At 43.4% G+C, this 17,905-nt stretch overlaps 2 protein-coding genes across 14 annotated transcripts in view; both read right to left on the reverse strand.

The window, feature by feature from the left end:
• LOC112244872 (nuclear pore complex protein DDB_G0274915) overlaps window positions 1-17,905 on the reverse strand; it is a 710,200-nt gene that overhangs the window by 679,418 nt on the left and 12,877 nt on the right. The gene's annotated exons all lie outside the window — the stretch shown is intronic.
• On the reverse strand, window positions 324-16,975 carry LOC112244875. 3 transcript variants are annotated; one of them, XM_042299805.1, is made up of 6 exons: window positions 16,844-16,974; window positions 13,292-13,336; window positions 12,459-12,770; window positions 6,559-6,675; window positions 1,792-1,893; window positions 324-1,599 (listed from the first exon to the last, which is right to left on the reverse strand). In XM_042299805.1, the coding sequence occupies exons 1-6, from the start codon at window positions 16,899-16,901 to the stop codon at window positions 1,535-1,537; spliced, it is 699 nt and encodes a 232-aa protein (XP_042155739.1). In that variant the 5' UTR covers window positions 16,902-16,974; the 3' UTR covers window positions 324-1,534. The 3 variants fall into 3 exon arrangements, with proteins under 3 accessions (XP_042155739.1, XP_024268489.1, XP_024268490.1); XM_024412721.2 differs by lacking the exon at window positions 6,559-6,675 and adding an exon at window positions 11,144-11,260 and having other exon boundaries at window positions 16,844-16,972; XM_024412722.2 differs by lacking the exons at window positions 6,559-6,675; window positions 13,292-13,336 and adding an exon at window positions 11,144-11,260 and having other exon boundaries at window positions 16,844-16,975.

The following is a 17,905-nucleotide window of genomic DNA, read 5'->3' on the forward strand; positions in this document are numbered from 1 at the left end:
CAGCCAAGAACTCAGAAAATAAATTGCACATCTCCAAAAGTCTGGTTCATCCCTGGGAGAAATTTCCAAACCCCAGAAGGTACCACGTTCATCGGTACAAACAGTAGTATGCAAGTATAAACACCATAGGACCACGCAGCCGTCATACCTCTCAGGAAGGAGATGCGTTTTGTCTCCTAGAGATGAACGTACTTTGGTGAGAAAAGTGCAAATCACTTCCAGAACAACAGCAAAGGACCTTGTGAAGATGCTGGTGGAAATGGGTACAAAACTACCTGTATCCACAGTAAAACGAGTCATATATCGACATAACCTGAAAGGACGCTCAGCAAGGAAGAAGCCACTGCTCAAAATCCGCCATGAAAAAAGCCAGACTACGTTTTGCAACTGCACATGGGGACAAAGATCATACTTTTTGGAGAAATGTCCTCTGGTCTGATGAATAAACTGTAATATTTAAGACAGAGAATTGTATGTTCAATAGGGAAGATAAAAAACGAAGAGCGCGCACCCCATTCACGTGCCAACAAGACATCTTGGAAAAAGTACAACCACTTGCTCATTTTTCAAAAAACAAGCCTGAAACCATTTCTAAAGACTGTTGACATCTATTGGAAGCCATAGGAATTGCCATCTGGGTCCTATCTATTTGTGTATCCCATAGGCTAGCATTGAAATGGCCTGTGACCTCAAAAAAAAATCTGCCATATCAGTTCTGTTATACTCACAGACATCATTTTAACAGTTTTAGAAACGTCAGTGTTTTCTACCAATATATGCATTTCCTAGCTTCTGGCTCTAAGTAACCGGCAGTTTACTTTGTGCACGTCAGTCATCCGAACGTGTTTGTGTCTGTATATACACAGAGTGTACAAAACAAAACATTATGAACACCTACTCTAGCCATGACATAGAATGACCAGGTGAATTCAGGTGAAAGCTATGATCCCTTATTGATGTCACTTGTTAAATCCACTTCTAGCATTATGGATGAAGGGGAGGAGAGGATTTTTAAGCCTTGAGACAATTGAGACATTGATTGGGAAAGACAGAACATTTACTTGCCTTTGAGCGGAGTATGGTAGTAGGTGACAGGCACACCTGTTTGTGTCAAGAACTGCAGCGCTGCTGGGTTTTTCACTCTCAACAGTTTCCTGTGTGTATAAAAATGGTCCACGACCCAAAGGAAATCCATCCAACTTGAAACAACTGTGGGAAACCTTGGAGTCAGCATCCCTGTGGAACGCTTTCAACACCTTGTAGAGTCCATGCCCCTAACACTAGTTAGTAACTTACTTCATACTGGGGGGAGGGTGTTCTTAATGTTTTGTACAGTCAATGTATGTATGTACACTATGTACATTAAGTTTTCAACTTGCCTAGCAACGCTATCATGCCCTCAATTTCAAAAGAAAAATGACAAATCTCAAAGATGCATAAAGCGTAAAAGTTTTTTTTTTTAAATGTAAAAATATAATTGTGTGTGGCGCGTGTGTGCGTGCGTGCCTGTATGTTTGTAGGTATGCACAGTGATTTAGCACACTGTCAACGAAAAGTCTTCATTGCTCTGGTCCACCCTCCTGCTTCTCTTTGGAACAGCTGAAAAGACAGATGTACAGTGTACATTTTAGTGTCATATTCACATACACCTTTAGCTTAAACAACATGTACACAAAGCACATTTATTTACTATTTTACTTAGTCTTGCTACAACCCAAATCATCATACATTACAATCTACAAATGACTATTTCCTACTGGCTTATAGGAAGTGATGGACAGGTAAACTGACCTTTTGGACATTGATGGGAGATGAAATAGTGTATAATTACTCCACAAGTAGCCAGTAGGACCAACACAGTGAGGATGTGACGCCACAGGAAATCAAGTGGCTCTGATGGAGAGAGATCACAGCTTAGCCTTTTGTTAATCACCCTGTCATCTCAGATTTTGAAATTATGCTTTACATCCAAAGCAAGACAAGCATTTGTGTAAGTTTATCGATAGCATAGCATTATGCCTAGCTAGCAGCAGGCAACCTGGTCACGAAAATCAGAAAAGCAATCAAAATAAATCGTGCACCTTCGATGAGCTTTGGATGTTTTCACTCACGAGGCTCCCAGTTAGATATCAAATGTTCCTTTTCCCAAAAAATAGTATTTTTGTAGCCAAAATAGCTCCGTTAGTTATTCACGTTTGGCTGAGAATTCGACCAGAAATTGCGGTCACGACAACACCGAAAAATATTAAAAATTAGCTCCATAATATCGATAGAAACATTGTTTATAACGTTGTTTGTTAATAATCAATCCTCAAAGTGTTTTTCAAATATCTATTTCATAATATACCAACCGGGACAGCTGTATTTTCAGTAAGACCGGGAGGAAAAATAGCTGCATCTGTCTATTACGCAAGAATGACTCAGAGTCCTCAGCTGGACACTTACGCAATGTCGTTTACGCTCATTCTTCAACATAAAGGCGTGAAACTACGTCAAAATGCTGTAGACACCTTGGGGAATACATAGAAAAGGGAATCTGGTTGATAGCCCATTCACTGCTCAATAGGGATGCATCGGAACGCAGAGCTTTCAAAACATGAGTCACTTCCTGATTGGATTTTTCTCAGGCTTTCACTTGCAATATCAGTTCTGTTATACTCACAGACAATATTTTTACAGTTTTGGAAACGTTAGAGTGTTGGTGTTTTCTATCCTAAGCTGTCAATTATATGCATATTCTAGCATCTCGTCCTGATAAAATAGCCTGTTTACTTTGGGGACGTTATTTTTCCAAAAATGAAAATAGTGCCCCCTAGTTTCAAGAGGTTAGATATTGAGTTGCGCCTGCGCCCCCCATTTTGCCATCGGAACAGCCTCAATACGTCGAGGAATAGACATTACAAGGTGTCGAAAGCATTCCACAGGAATGTTGGCCCATGTTGACTTCAATTTCCACAGTCGTGTCAAGTTGGCTGGATGTCCTTTTGGTGGTGGATAATTATTGATACCATTGGAGGCTGCTGATGGGAGGAAGGCTCATTATAATGGCTAAAATGGTATAAATGGAAAATGGTATACTATTCCACTCTTTCAACAGAAGCCATTACCGCGAGCCCGTCATCCCAAATTAAGGTGCCATCAACCTCCTGTGCTTGACACACATGGGAAACTGTAGTGTGGAAAATTCTTCTTTAGCCTTTTGAGGTAGATTTAACAAGTGCTTGCCTCGAAGCGAGCATAAAAGTAATTTAGCTCATCTGGCAGGCCCTCGTCACTGGGCAGTTTGCGGCTGGATTTCCCATTGTAGTCCATAATTGTTAACTGCCACATAACTGCCACATGCTTTGACTGTTTGATGGTTTGTCTGAGGGTATTGGGGGATTTCTTATAAGCGTCCGGATTAGTGTCCCGCTCCTTGAAAGTGGCTGCTATAGCCTTTAGCTCAATGCGGATGTTGCCTGTAATTCCATGGCTTCTGGTTGGGATATCAACGTACAATCATTTTGGGGGTGAAGTCATTGATGCACTTATTAATGAAGCCGGTGACTGAGGTGGTATACTCCTCAATGCCATTGAAGGAATCCCGGAACATAGTCTGTGCTAGCAAAACAGACCTGTAGCGTAGCATCCACGTCATCTGACCACTTCCGTATTATCCGAGGCACTGGAACTTCCTGCTTTAGTTTTTGCTTGTAAGCAGGAATCAGGAGGATAGAATTATTGTCAGATTTACCAAATGGAGTGCGAGGGAGAGCTTTGTATGCGTCTCTGTGCGTGGAGTAAAGGTGGTTTAGAGTTTTTTTCCTCTGGTTGCACGTGACATGCTGGTCTTAGTGCCAACATCGGTTTGTGGTAGTAAATAGATGGCTACGAATAATATAAATGAGAACTCTCTTGGTAGATAGTGTGGTCAACAGCTTATCATCAGGTCCTCTATCTCAGGTGAGAAATAGCTGGAGACTTCTTTAATATTAGACATTGGTAACCAGCTGTTATTGACCCCCGCCCCTCGTCTTACCAGACGCAGCTTCTCGGTCCTGCCGATGCACAGAACCCAGACAGCTCTATATTATCTGTGTTGTCATTCAGCCACGACTCGGTGAAAGATAATATATTAGTTTTTAATCTCCAGTCTACTCTTAATCTACTCATTTGCCTACGAATTTTCATAAGGCAGCCCGATCTCCTCCCCCTTTTTCTCCGTATTTTCCTCAAGAAAATGACAGAGATTTGAGCCTGTTCTCGAGAAAGTAGTATATCATTCGCTTTGGATTCGTTAAAGAAATAATCTTTGTCCAGTTCGAGGTGAGAAATTGCTGTTATGATATCCAGAAGCTCTTTACAAACAACATGAAAAAATTTACACAATAGCACAGCTCGTTAGGAGCCCGTTAAACAGCAGCCATCCCCTCTGGCTGCAGAGAAGAATGGGAGAAACTCCCGAAATCCAGGTGTGCCAAGCTTGTAGCGTCATACCCAAGAAGATTTGATGCTGTTATTGCCACCAAAGACACTTCAACAAAGTACTGTGTAAAGGGTCTGAATACTTTTGTAAATATGATTTCAGTTTATTTTATTTTTATTATTGGCAAAAATGTCTAAACCTTTTGTTGTTTTGTCATTATGGGTTATTGTATGTACAGTACATCACAAAAGTGAGTACACACCTCACATTTTTGTAAATATTTGAGTATCTTTTCATGTGACAACACTGAAGACACTTTGCTACAATGTAAAGTAGTGAGTGTACAGCTTGTATAACAGTGTACATTTGCTGTCCCCTCAAAATAACTCAACACACAGCCATTAATGTCTAAACCGCTGGCAACAAAAGTGAGTACACCCCTAAGTGAAAATATTCAAATTGGTCCCAAAGTGTCAATATTTTGTGTGGCCACCATCATTTTCTAGCACTGCCTTAACCCTCTTGGGCATGGAGTTCACCAGGTTGCCACTGGAGTCCTCTTCCACTCCTCCATGACGACATCACGGAGCTGGTGGATGACAGAGGCCTTGCACTCCTCCACCTTCCGTTTGAGGATTCCCCACAGTTGCTCAATAGGGTTTAGGTCTGGAGAAATGCTTGGCCAGTCCATCACCTTTACCCTCAGCTTCTTTAGCAAGGCAGTGGTCATCTTGGAGGTGTGTTTGGGGTCGTTATCATGTTGGAATACTGCCCTGCGGCCCAGTCTCCGAAGGGAGGGGATCATGCTCTGCTTCAGTATGTCACAGTACATGTTGGCATTCATGGTTCCCTCAATGAACTGTAGCTCCCCAGTGCCGGCAGCACTCATGCAGCCCCAGACCATGACACTCCCACCACCATGCTTGACTGTAGGCAAGACACACTTGTCTTTGTACTCCTCACCTGGTTGCCGCCACACACGCTTGACACCATCTGAACCAAATAAGTTGATCTTGGTCTCATCAGACCACAGGACATGGTTCCAGTAATCCATGTCCTTAGTCTGCTTGTCTTCAGCAAACTGTTTGCAGGCTTTTTTGTGCATCATCTTTAGAAGAGGCTTCCTTTTGGGACGACAGCCATGCAGACCAATTTGATATAGTGTATGGCGTACGGTCTGAGCACTGACAGGCTGACCCCCCACCCCTTCAACCTCTGAAGCAATGCTGGCAGCACTCATACGTCTATTTCCCAAAGACAACCTCTGGATATGACGCTGAGCACGTGCACTCATTCTTTGGTCGACCATGACGAGGCCTGTTCTGAGTGGAACCTGTCCAGTTAAACCGCTGTATGGTCTCGGCCACCGTGCTGCAGCTCAGTTTCAGGGTCTTGGCAATCTTCTTATAGCCCAGGCCATCTTTATGTAGAGCAACAATTCTTTTTTGCAGATCCTCAGAGAGTTCTTTGCCATGAGGTGCCATGTTTAACTTCCAGTGACCAGTCAGTATGAGGGAGTGTGAGGGCGATGACACCGAATTTAACACGCCTGCTCCCCATTCACACCTGAGATTTTGTAACACTAACGAGTCACATGACACCAGGTAGGGAAAATGGCTAATTGGGCCCAATTTGGACATTTTCACTTAGAGGTGTACTCAATTTTGTTGCAGGTTGTTTAGACATTAATGGCTGTGTGTTGAGTTATTTTGAGGGGACAGTAAATGTACACTGTTATACAAGCTGTACACTCACTACTTTACATTGTAGCAAAGTGTCATTTCTTCAGTGTTGTCACATGAAAAGATATACTCAATATTTACAAAAATGTGAGGGGTGTACTCACTTTTGTGATATACTGTAGATTGATGTGGGTCAAAAACTATTTACTGCATTTAAAAATAAGGCTGTACCATAACAAAAATTTGGGAAAAGTCATTGGGTCTGAATACTGAAGGTACTGAATGTTGGGAATGACAACGGTTGAAGTTAACATTGGATTGTTCATGGAGCTAAACATGGAGCTATAGTATAAGATCATTCTAAAAGTAACTATATACTGTAAGTGTTACACATTTTGTACTTGTTGCCAGAGAGAATCACCAGCAGCTTCTATTGTCCTGTTTAACCACAATGCTGTATATTATTCTTACCTTTCCCCATTGGAGTCAGTGTGAGGTCAGTGGTGTTTCCTGTAGAGTTCTCAGAGGTTGTGATGAGTGGAGCGGTTGATCCAATAGAATGAGGAGTCATATTGACAAGTACGGTTTCTGAAATGAGAACAATATCAATGGACATGATCTTATTTAGAGTTGTTGATTCCTTTCAAATCTGTGGTTTGAGTTGAAGTACATTATTCATATTAATCATTCATTAATTATGAATTTTTCATTTTTATACTCAAGATTACTAATAGGTATAGGGTTGGCATGTTGTGTACTTACAATTGGATATTTGCAATTAAAATTGTCTCTAGAGGACCAACACACCTGTTGTAGGATTCACTGTTGTGCTAGGATAATGTGAATAATTTTATCACAACAGTGTTCTGTTAAAAATCATAATGAAACAAAGGTAAACATGTGTAACAGCTGTATAAATGCGTGGCCTACCTGCTATAGAAGGTGTCTGTATAGTTGTTGGATCACTGATGTGAACTTGTTAGGAATTTTATGAATAATGACTAAACAATATCTACATTTTAAATTGAACTATAACTAATTCAACTCTACCCTGTTTTACAATATCTGATTAATAATGTTAATTCCTAAGGAAGGGATTATGTAGCATGAACACGGAGTAATTAAAACATAATAAACACCATTCCAACTTAGTTGGAGAGGTATGTGTTGTATGTGTTTGGAGTAAGCAGAGAGGGTCGTTAACCTATGGTTGAACCGACTCAACTTAGCTCTATTTGATGCTAATGCAAAATGCCACAGGATTTTTTTGTGCTGGTCAAGGGCCATCAAGTTTTGGGTGAACCAAGGGCTATATCTGATCTGGTGCGACCGGAACAGAGAGTAAAATGAGCAGATTTCTGGGTGGCGAAGAATAGAGTCAAGGCATAATGTACAGACAAGGGTAAGATGTGAGTACAGTGGAGGTAAACCTAGGCATTGAGTGACAATGAGATAGGTTTGGTCTCTAAAGGCACCAGTAAGCCAGGTGAGGTCACCGCATGTGTTGGGGGTGAGACAAAAGGGCTATCTAAGGCATATTGGGTAGTACTGGGGGCTCTACAGTGAAATAAGACAATAATAACTAACCAAAACAGCAATAGAAAAGGCATATTGACATTAGGGAGAGGCATGTGTCACAGAGTGATCATATGGTCCAATGAGTAGCAATAGGGGAGTCAGGGAGCCGTTCAGTTGTCGCTACTACACTAGGAGAGCTGGAGACACGGCCATTCAGACAGCTAGCGGGCCGGGGCTAGCAGATGGGCCTTCGGCAACGGAGAGCCTGTTGAAACCACCTCGGACGATTACATCGGCAGACCAGTCGTGATAAATCGGCGGGGCTCCGTGTCGACAGTGTCGACAGAGTCCAGGCCAATTGGCAAAAGAGGTATTGTAGCCCAAGAATTAGCAGGTGGACCTCTACGGCTAGCAGGGAGATGGTCCTAGCTCGAGGCTAGCTCAAGGCTAACTGGTGCTTGCTTCAGGACAGAGACATTAGCCAGGAGTAGCCATTCGGATTGCAGCTAGCTAGGTTCAGAGCTTGTGGTAGGAATCGGGAGATATGGTAAAGAAAAAGCAGTCCGGTACGCTCTGGATTGATATATCGCGCTGTGCAGACTAGCAGGTATTGACCGAGCTGAGCCTGGCTGGTGTCCGATTTAACGGCAAAGACCGCTAGCAGTGGCTAACTGACGGCTAGCTAGTAGCTAGTTAGCTGGCTAGCTTCTGATGGGAGTTCTGGTTCTGAAGGTTAAAAATAGCAGATCCGTACCATATTGGGTGAGGCGGGTTGGAGGAGAGTATATTCAGTCCGTTGATGGAAAGTGAGATTAAAATATACAGTGGGGCAAAAAAGTATTTCGTCAGCCACCAATTGTGCAAGTTCTCCCACTTAAAAAGATGAGAGAGGCCTGTAATTTTCATCATAGGTACACTTCAACTATGACAAACAAAATGAGAAAAAAAATCCAGAAAATCACATTGTAGGATTTTTAATGAATTTATTTGCAAATTATGGTGGAAAATAAGTATTTGGTCACCTACAAACAAGCAAGATTACTGGCTCTCACAGACCTTCTTTAAGAGGCTCCTCTGTCCTCCACTGTTACCTGTATTAATGGCCCCTCTTTGACCTTGATATCAGTATAAAAGACACCTGTCCACAACCTCAAACAGTCACACTTCAAACTCCACTATGGCCAAGACCAAAGAGCTGTCAAAGGACACCAGAAACAAAATTGTAGACCTGCACCAGGCTGGGAAGACTGAATCTGCAATAGGTAAGCAGCTTGGTTTGAAGAAATCAACTGTGGGAGCAATTATTAGGAATGGAAGACATACAAGACCACTGATAATCTCCCTCGATCTGGGGCTCCACGCAAGATCTCACCCCGTGGGGTCAAAATGATCACAAGAACGGTGAGCAAAAATCCCAGAACCACATGGGGGACCTAGTGAATGACCTGCAGAGAGCTGGGACCAAAGTAACAAAGCCTACAATCAGTAACACGCTACGCCGCCAGGGACTCAAATCCTGCAGTGCCAGACGTGTCCCCCTGCTTAAGACAGTACATGTCCAGGCCCGTCTGAAGTTTGCTAGAGAGCATTTGGATGATCCAGAAGAAGATTGGGAGAATGTCATATGGTCAGATGAAACCAAAATATAACTTTTGGTAAAAACTCAACTCGTCGTGTTTGGAGGACAAAGAATGCTGAGTTGCATCCAAAGAACACCATACCTACTGTGAAACATGGGGGTGGAAACATCATGCTTTGGGGCTGTTTTTCTGCAAATGGACCAGGACGACTGATCCGTGTAAAGGAAAGAATGAATGGGGCCATGTATCGTGAGATTTTGAGTGAAAACCTCCTTCCATCAGCAAGGGCATTGAAGATGAAACGTGGCGCAGTCTTTCAGCATGACAATGATCCCAAACACACTGCCCGGGCAACGAAGCATTTCAAGGTCCTGGAGTGGCCTAGCCAGTCTCCAGATCTCAACCCCATTGAAAATCTTTGGAGGGAGTTGAAAGTCCGTGTTGCCCAGCAACAGCCCCAAAACATCACTGCTCTAGAGGAGATCTGCATGGAGGAATGGGCCAAAATACCAGCAACAGTGTGTGAAAACCTTGTGAAGACTTACAGAAAACGTTTGACCTCTGTCATTGCCAACAAAGGGTATATAACAAAGTATTGAGATAAACTTTTGTTATTGACCAAATACTTATTTGCCACCATAATTTGCAAATAAATTCATTAAAAATCTTACAATGTGATTTTTCTGGATTATTTTCACTCATTTTGTCTGTCAGTGTTGAAGTGTACCTATGATGAAAATTACAGGCCCTCATCTTTTCTTTTAAGTGGGAGAACTTGCACAATTGGTGACTGACTAAATACTTTTTGCCCCCTGTATACCAAATATATATGAAAAAAATAGGAAAAAAGCCATATTTACACAGGACAGGAAGGGACAAAATGAAACACATGTGTCTGTAAGGTGTCTGTATAGTTGTTGGATCACTGATGTGAAATCCCACAAGTTCTAAAATCATTTGGGATTTAAATGTAGTATTTGGTCTGTGGGTCAGAATGAATATAGTCATACTAAGAAGATGCTAAATTCAAAGTGAGTCAGATCATGAAGACCTGCAGCCCTGATAGATTTGTTTAGATAATGACTCACATGCAAAGCTGTCCCCATCACTGTGTGGAGAGAGAAAGAGTTTGGTTCTGAGCTCACTCTGTAGTCACAGCTCACCTCCTTACACCTCACTGACTGTAGACTTCTTCTAAAAAGATCACTCTCAGTTACAGAGAATCTGCAGAACCATAGTTTGGAAGCTTTGCTTTTTCTTTACAAATCTTTTCTGGATGATGGCTCATTATAATGGCTGAAATAGTACAAATGGAATACCTGATACCATTCCACTCTTTACACACCAGCCATTACCACGAGCCCGTCATCCCCAATTAAGGTACCACCAACCTGTGCTTGATACATATGGGAAACTGTAGAGTGTGGAAAACATGCAGGTCTTGACAAAAACTGGTTGCCCTGGCACCTACCTACACCTACCTACAATACCCTGTTCAAAGGACTCACATTTCTTTTTATCTTTCCCATTCACCCTCTGAATGGCACAAATAAACAATCCATGTCTCAATTGTCCCAAGGCTTAAAAATTGATTTAACAAGTGATAGATTTAACAAGTGACATCAATAAGAAAGGATCACAGATTTCACCTGGATTCACCTGGTCAGTCCATGTCATGGAAAGAACAGGTGTTCTTAATGTTTTGTAAACTCAGTGTAAGACGGTAGTGTCCTGTAACATTGTTTTCAGTCACTTTGTCTTTCTTTTCTATGTTGGGAATGACAACGGTTGAAGTTAACATTGGATTGTTCATGGAGCTAAACATGGAGCTATAGTATAAGATCATTCTAAAAGTAACTATATACTGTAAGTGTTACACATTTTGTACTTGTTGCCAGAGAGAATCACCAGCAGCTTCTATTGTCCTGTTTAACCACAATGCTGTATATTATTCTTACCTTTCCCCATTGGAGTCCGTGTGGGGTCAGTGGTGTTTCCTGTAGAGATCTCAGAGGTTGGGATGAGTGGAGCGGTTGATCCAGTAGAATGAGGAATCATATTGACAAGTACGGTTTCTGAAATGAGAACAATATCAATGGACATGATCTTATTTAGAGTTGTTGATTCCTTTCAAATCTGTGGTTTGAGTTGAAGTACATTATTCATATTAATCATTCATTAATTATGAATTTTTCATTTTTATACTCAAGATTACTAATAGGTATAGGGTTGGCATGTTGTGTACTTACAATTGGATATTTGCAATTAAAATTGTCTCTAGAGGACCAACACACCTGTTGTAGGATTCACTGTTGTGCTAGGATAATGTGAATAATTTTATCACAACAGTGTTCTGTTAAAAATCATAATGAAACAAAGGTAAACATGTGTAACAGCTGTATAAATGCGTGGCCTACCTGCTATAGAAGGTGTCTGTATAGTTGTTGGATCACTGATGTGAACTTGTTAGGAATTTTATGAATAATGACTAAACAATATCTCCATTTAAATAGAATTATAACTAATTAAACTCTACCCTGTTTTACAATATCTGATTAATAATGTTAATTCCTAAGGAAGGGATTATGTAGCACGAACACGGAGTAATTAAAACATAATAAACACCATTCCAACTTAGTTGGAGAGGTATGTGTTGTATGTGTTTGGAGTAAGCAGAGAGGGTTGTTAACCTATGGTTGAACCGACTCAACTTAGCTCTGGGATGTTTAGATAAGGCGGCGAGTGCCTCCCTAGGTTTTCCATCATCTGGAGCTGTCTTCTGAATAGTGATGGGTGAAGGTGAGACTTCAGAAGTTCATCTTGATATAGTGTGTGTCTGGAGTGAGCGAGCTAGGGGGTTGGAATAAACTTTTGAACCTGCTTTGTCTTGGTTCGAGAGGAGGAGATTCATTCTATAACCAATGACGTCATATTTTGTATATAAACTGTTGTTTGTGGTTCCATGGCAGCGAGCTCCGAGAATAAATACTATTATCTAATTTTGAAAAGACCGGGCTCTGTCTATTCTATGCAAATAAGAATCTTGCAAATTCTCATAAATAGACTGAGTGATTTTAATGAATGTACACATATAGGAATTATGAAATTCCGATGACAGAACTCCCACCAGATCTAAAATCATTTGGGATTGAAATGTGGTATTTAGTTTGTTGGTCAGAATGATTATAGTCATACAAAGAAGATGCTACAATCAAAGTGAGTCAGATCATGAAGACCTGCAGCACTGATAGATTTGTTTAGATAATGACTCACCTGTAAAGCTGTGCCCATCACTGCGTGAGGAGAGAGAGTTTGGTCCTGAGCTCACTCTGTAGTCACAGCTCACCTCCTTACTCCTCAATGACTGAAGACGACTGATCAGATCACTATATTTTGCAATGAAATGACAGAACTGTTGTCCGGATGCTGAGGTGGCTTTTCTCTTCTTGATCTTTGCTGTGAAGGATGGCTGACTCTCCTCTCCAACATACAGGTTACAGGTGGTGTCAGGACTGACTGATCCAGGAATCAAACAGATGATGTTGAAGTCCTCATCAAATTTGATTGTAATGTCTGGTTTTGGATCTGTTAGGAAAGGAAAAAAATACTTATTTTTGCATCACTCTATTTGAATGTAATGTACATGTCTCTTAGTAAACTAAAGCCTGCCATTCTCTTCATATGAATTAATAGCATGTCTTATTTGACATCATGCCTATTTATGAGTGCCATTTAATATTGTGTGCAGTGTGTTTACAACAATTGCCTTTCACTTAATTCCTTAAATTCTCACGTGTAAAATCAAATATAATCGCATGGACTATTTTGCTTGCATCTAAGGTGTGGGGGATGACGGAGTGTGTCACTTGTCATTTAATTATGAATTCATTTTCAATGTTTAAGTACTCATAGATATTGTAGCACTTGATATACTTTGAAAACAAAACATTTAAGTCACTGTTGTCTATTAGATGATAACAGTGCATCTACAATAATGCAGTTTAGGTTAACAAGATAACTTTGATTGATTGGTGGTAATATGATTCAGTAAAAAAAGGTAAACAAAACATTTTTAGAAACGGCAAATTCCAGTTTTTAACACTCACAATGACCTTGGTATTGACCTTGGGCTTTAATGTATTGGAAAGTGTCTGGAAATAACAAAATAGGTCTATATCAGGATGTGCCATTCTAAATAATAAATTAACATGTGAGACAGAAAAACTTTGCACAAGTTGGTAAAGTGTCATATTGTAACGGTTTTCTAGGTGTGAAGGAGAGTCGGACCAAAATGCAGCGTGTAGATTACGATGCATAATTTAATAAACAAACGTAACACGAATCTAAATACAAACACTACAAAAACAATAAACGTAACGAAAACCGAAACAGCCTATACTTGTGTAAACTAACACAGACAGGAACAAGGACACTAAGGACAATCACCCACAAAACCCAACACAAAACAGGCTACCTAAATATGGTTCCCAATCAGAGACAATGACTAACACCTGCCTCTGATTGAGAACCATATCAGGCCAAACATAGAAATAGACAAACCAGACACACAACATAGAATGCCCAGCCAGCTCACGCCCTGACCAACACTAAAACAAGGAAAACACATATGAACGATGGTCAGAACGTGACAGTATCCCCCAAGGTGCGGACTCCGAACGCACAACCTAAACCTATAGGGAGGGTCTGGGTGGGCATCTGTCTGCGGTGGCGGCTCTGGCGCTGGACGTGGACCCCACTCCATAATTGTTTTAGCCCACCTCCTTAGCGTCCCTTGAGTTGCGACCCGCACCGCTAACCTTGGCCTAGGAAACCTAACAACGGACCCCACTGGACTGAGGGGCAGCTCCGGACTGAGGTAGCTCAGGACTGAGGGGTAGCTCGGGACTGAGGGGAAGCTCAAGACTGAGGGAAGCTCAAGACTGAGGGAAGCTCAGGACTGAGGGGAAGCTCAAGACTGAGGGGAAGCTCAGGACTGAGAGGAAGCTCAGGACTGAGAGGAAGCTCAGGACTGGAGGGCTCCGGCAGGTTGATGGATCCTAGCAGATCCTGGCAGACTGGCGGATCCTGGCAGACTGGCAGTTCTGGCAGATCCTGGCTGACTGGCGTATCCTGGCAGACTGGTAGATCCTGGCAGACTGGCAGATCCTGGCAGACTGGCGGATCTAACTGATCCTGGCAGACTGGCGGCAGTTGGGCAGACTGGCGCTGGGCAGACTAGCGGCGCTGGGCAGACAGAGGAAACTCAGGACTGAAAGGAAGCTCCGGCAGGTTGATGGATCTAGCAGATCCTGGCTGGCTGGTGGTTCCGGCAGATCCTGGCTGATTGGCAGATCCTGGCTGAATGGCGAATCCTGGCTGAATGGCGGAAGCCAGCGGCCTGGCAGACTGAGCAGCGCTGGGCAGACTAGCGGCACTGGGCAGACTAGCGGCACTGGGCAGACTAGCGGCACTGGGCAGACTAGCGGCACTGGGCAGACTAGCGGCACTGGCGGCACTGGGCAGACTGGCGGACTGGCGGCACTGGAAGAGTCTGGTTGACTGGCGGATCTGGAAGAGTCTGGTTGACTGGCGGATCTGGAAGAGTCTGGTTGACTGGCGGATCTGGAAGAGTCTGGTTGACTGGCAGATCTGGAAGAGTCCAGCTGACTGGCGGATCTGGAAGAGTCCGGCTGACTGGCGGATCTGGAAGAGTCCGGCTGACTGGCGGATCTGGAAGAGTCCGGTTGACTGGCAGATCTGTAAGAGTCTGGTTGACTGGCAGATCTGGAAGAGTCTGGCTGACTGACGGATCTGGAAGAGTCTGGGTGACTGGCGGATCTGGAAGAGTCTGGTTGACTGACAGATCCTGGCAGACTGAAAGATCTGGCTGCTCCATGCTGACTGGCGGCTCTGGCTGCTCCATGTAGGCTGACAGCTCTGGCTGTTCTCCACAGACTGGCAGCTCCTTGCAGACTGGCAGCTGCTTGCAGACTGGCAGCTCCTTGCAGACTGGCAGCTCCTTGCAGACTGGCAGCTCCTTGCAGACTGGCAGCTCTTGCAGACTGGCAGCTCTGGCTGCTCCATGCAGACTGACAGCTCTGGCTGCTTCATGCAGACTGACAGTTCTGGCTGCTCTATGCAGACTGACAGCTCTGGCTGCTTCAGGCAGACTGACAGCTCTGGCTGCTCCATGTAGACCGACAGCTCTGGCTGCTCCATGCAGGCTGGCAGCTCTGGCTGCGCTGAACAGGCAGGAGACTCCGACAGCGCAGGAGAGGAGAAAGGCTCCGACAGCGCTGGAGAGGCGAGGCGCACTGTAGGCCTGATGCGTGGTGCTGGTACTGGTGGTACTGGACCGAGGACACGCACAGGAAGCCTGGTGCGGGGACCTGCCACTGGAGGGCTGGGGTGTGGAGGTGGTACTGAATAGACCGGACCGTGCAGGCGCACTGGAGCTTTTGAGCACCGAGCCTGCCCAACCTTACCTGGCTCGATGCCCACTCTAGCCCGGCCGATCCGAGGAGCTGGAATATACCGCACCGGGCTATGCACCTGCACTGGGGACACCGTGCGTACCACTGCATAACACGGTGCCTGCCCGGTCTCTCTAGCCCCCGGTAAGCACAGGGAGTTTGCGCAGGTCTCCTACCTGGCATAGCCATACTCCCTGTGAGCCCCCAAGAAATTTTTGGGGCTGACTCTCGGGCTTCCGTCCGTGCCGCCGTGCTTGCTTCGCCAACCTCATTCTCCTGTAACCTCCCGCGCACTGCTCCATCGAATCCCAGGCGGGCTCCGGCACTCTCCCTGGGTCGACCGCCCACCTGTCTATCTCCTCCCAAGAAGTATAGTCCATACTGTACTCCTCTTTGGGCTGCTCCTGTTGCCTCTTCTCCTGCTGCACCTTTGGGCGGCTACACTCCCCTGGTTTAGCCCAGGGTCCTCTCCCGTCGAGGATTTCCTCCCATGTCCAGAAATCCTTCTTACGCATCTCCTCTTTGGGCTGCTCCTGCCTGTTGACACGCTGCTTGGTCCGTTTGTGGTGGGTGATTCTGTAACGGTTTTCTAGGTGTGAAGGAGAGTCGGACCAAAATGCAGCGTGTAGATTGCGATCCATAATTTAATAAACAAACGTAACACGAATCTAAATACAAACACTACAAAAACAATAAACGTAACGAAAACCGAAACAGCCTATACTTGTGTAAACTAACACATAGACAGGAACAAGGACACTAAGGACAATCACCCACAAAACAGGCTACCTAAATATGGTTCCCAATCAGAGACAATGACTAACACCTGCCTCTGATTGAGAACCATATCAGGCCAAACATAGAAATAGACAAACCAGACACACAACATAGAATGCCCACCCAGCTCACGTCCTGACCAACACTAAAACAAGGAAAACACATGAACGATGGTCAGAACGTGACACATATACTACAATGGATCCATGGGCACGTTATCAAGCAGTAGTCATTCTGATCTGAACAAAATATAATGATAGAGAAAAATACATCAATAAAATGATCAAAATGATCAATGGAATGATATTCAGAAATATATAAAGAGTTCCTGAAGTAAAATATTAAAAGAGGAGAGAGAATCCTGTAGAACTAACAGATGATGGAACTTGGAATGGAGGAATAACTCACCGAAAAGGAGGATGACCAGAAACAGATGACCAGCCATATCAGGGATGAACAACGCCATTTATCAGACATCTACAGACTGCTAGTCTGACTTCACAGAAGATGGTGACTGTGTCAGCGAGGATTGTTTGAATAGAGAAGTAGATGTGGAGTTTGTTCACAGGAAAACCACAGATAGCAGAAACCAGTCTCATACGGAAAGTGTGGCTTGTGTTGCAGAGGAACGTTCAGAATAATTCATAAGTCATTATATTTGTTGTCTGTAGCTATTTGTCTTTAACAGCAGATATTCTGCATAATTTGATAGCTTCAATTACATTTTCTAAACCAACAAACTAACTTGTCTGAGTAAAAAATGTGTCCTTGACTTTTTGGTTTCATGTTTTTCTCTGATGACTCCCAGAACTCAGCTCTGTTCCTGTGAGTGTCTGAGATGAGCCTGGCAGTTCTTTATAGAAGTAACAGTGAGACACATGGTGATGGAGGAGTCTGACAGCTCAGTTGAACTGAGTCTCTCTTTCTCTGATGACTCCAGAACACACTTTCCTCTGAGGAAGTTCTGTGAGAACAGTATAATAGAGCGGTTAGCATTTTGTATTTTGTGGTTTTGAGAAATTTACTGACAGCCTAATCGCTCCTTGTTATTTCAGACAATCTCAGTTAACCCTAAAGTATTTCATAATTGGTCAGATGCTTGATTACATTCTGTGTTCATGTGTGTTCAGAGAAGAGAACAGAACAAGGATCAGAACCGGAAAAAAAGAGCTCCACTCTTTGTCTTTGCAAGTTACAGGCAAGGCTAAGGACCAAATGTTCCCTCCCCTTGTTCTACTTTCCCAGAGTCAGAATAACTCATGGATACCATTTTTATGTCTCTGCGTTCAGTTTGAAAAAATGTGCTGACTAGTATTAGCGCATTTGCTAACTCACATTAGCAGTAGTAATCACATGCGAAACAGTTCATCTGAGCGCTGAGCTCCTGTGAGTGTATGACTACAGAGTGAAGCTAGAGTAAATTCACTCTTCCCACTATGGAGAAGAAACACTGATCTAAAGAGACAGATG

The sequence above is a fragment of the Oncorhynchus tshawytscha genome, linkage group LG02 (genome assembly GCF_018296145.1).
Source record: "Oncorhynchus tshawytscha isolate Ot180627B linkage group LG02, Otsh_v2.0, whole genome shotgun sequence".
In the NCBI taxonomy this organism is placed as follows: Eukaryota; Metazoa; Chordata; class Actinopteri; order Salmoniformes; family Salmonidae; genus Oncorhynchus; species Oncorhynchus tshawytscha.

What these genes read in the sequence shown, in the direction of transcription:
- LOC112244875 (XM_042299805.1), bottom strand. Translation starts at nt 16,901, where the DNA reads ATGGCGTTGTTCATCCCTGATATGGCTGGTCATCTGTTTCTGGTCATC. An exon ending in TCTGGTCATCCTCCTTTTCG is followed by an intron (nt 13,337 to 16,843) that starts GTGAGTTATTCC and finishes TGTTATTTCCAG; the next exon opens with ACACTTTCCAATACATTAAA. An exon ending in AGGTCAATACCAAGGTCATT is followed by an intron (nt 12,771 to 13,291) that starts GTGAGTGTTAAA and finishes CTTTCCTAACAG; the next exon opens with ATCCAAAACCAGACATTACA.